The sequence below is a fragment of the Sinocyclocheilus anshuiensis genome, unplaced genomic scaffold (assembly GCF_001515605.1).
Source record: "Sinocyclocheilus anshuiensis isolate Anshui unplaced genomic scaffold, SAMN03320099.WGS_v1.1 scaffold1303, whole genome shotgun sequence".
In the NCBI taxonomy this organism is placed as follows: domain Eukaryota; kingdom Metazoa; phylum Chordata; class Actinopteri; order Cypriniformes; family Cyprinidae; genus Sinocyclocheilus; species Sinocyclocheilus anshuiensis.
The window spans coordinates 1,124,166-1,125,324 of record NW_015537954.1 but is presented as its reverse complement, the minus strand read 5'-3'; the positions used below and the strand labels follow the sequence as shown (position 1 = coordinate 1,125,324).

Genomic DNA, 1,159 nt, shown 5'->3' with positions numbered 1-1,159 from the left:
CCCAATTGTAAGTCGCTTTGGATAAAAGCGTCTGCTAAATGACTAAATGTGTAAATGTAAATGTGTTCTCCTGTCACGACTGCACTCACACACGTTTGATGGTGTTTTTCAGGAGCTGGAGGATCTGCGCAAACAGGCAGAAACCATCCCGCAGCTCATGGCCAAATGTGAAAGTGTCACGGCCAAACTACAGGTGAACAACAACAAACACGCATTCTTCAAACAGACCTCAGTCGCGGATCATACACAGCTCATTCCTCCGCTGAGAATTAAGTTGTTTGGTGTTTGCTGAAGTTGAGTTTCAATCAGACTAAAGCAGTAAAATACCTTTTTCAGATGTCATGTAAATGCTTTAGTCCAGCTGAAATCAGTCTGGTTTTTGTTTTACTAACAGATCCAGGTGATGTGATTGTAGTTTGGGGTCCGCACACGTTAATCCGCATCTGCGTTTGAGAATACTGGATTATTCTTTGTCACATACACACGTGCAGATGAAGGCTGTGTCTGCTCATGTAAACCTAATGTTTGTAATCACTATTTCACTATGCAAGTGCTGTATGTTCTGTCAGTATAAATCAATTTACAGTCTGTATGTTCAGCTGTATGCACAGAATATCTAGTGTTAAACATTTAAAACAAACCCAAAACAGAATGTTGGAGAAACATCAAAAGATCAGCTCTGCAAACGCTAAATAACTGATTAAACATACAGAAATATCTTTCAGATGGGTTCAGTGTTTGTTGCTCTGGATGTGCGTCATAATCGTTGATGAGTTGAATCATGAGTGGATTCAGAAGCAGCAACTTACTAGAAAAAGCCAAGAATAGCAATATCTGCTTTATTAAAACATCTTGAAGCTGAGATGTCTGGAAAAACGTGATGAAGATTTTAAAAATCGTTGAATCTGTTTTTTGGAGTTTCATTTACAACACCCGTCTCACCCGCAAAGCCCTCTGCATTGCAGGTGATCCCACCCACCTGACACACAGCTTCTTTAGTCTGCTGCCATCAGGGAGGAGACTGCGGAGTCTCCAGGCCAGGACCAGCAGACTGAAGGACAGCTTCATCCATCAGGCTGTCAGGAAGCTGAACTCCCTCCCGAACTTGCCCCCCCTCCCCTCTTTTGCCCCACGCACCACTGAACTCTGACCCTCTGAT

The 1,159-nt window shown here is 42.9% G+C and overlaps 1 protein-coding gene across 6 annotated transcripts in view; it reads left to right on the top strand.

Annotated features, from left to right (window-relative positions):
• LOC107665258 (homer scaffold protein 2) overlaps nt 1–1,159 on the top strand; it is a 23,973-nt gene that overhangs the window by 21,617 nt on the left and 1,197 nt on the right. For all 6 annotated transcript variants that reach the window (XM_016456113.1, XM_016456105.1, XM_016456094.1 and 3 more), the window contains one exon: nt 113–193. In XM_016456113.1, coding sequence (XP_016311599.1) covers nt 113–193 — 81 coding nt within the window. The remainder of the gene's footprint in view (nt 1–112; nt 194–1,159) is intronic.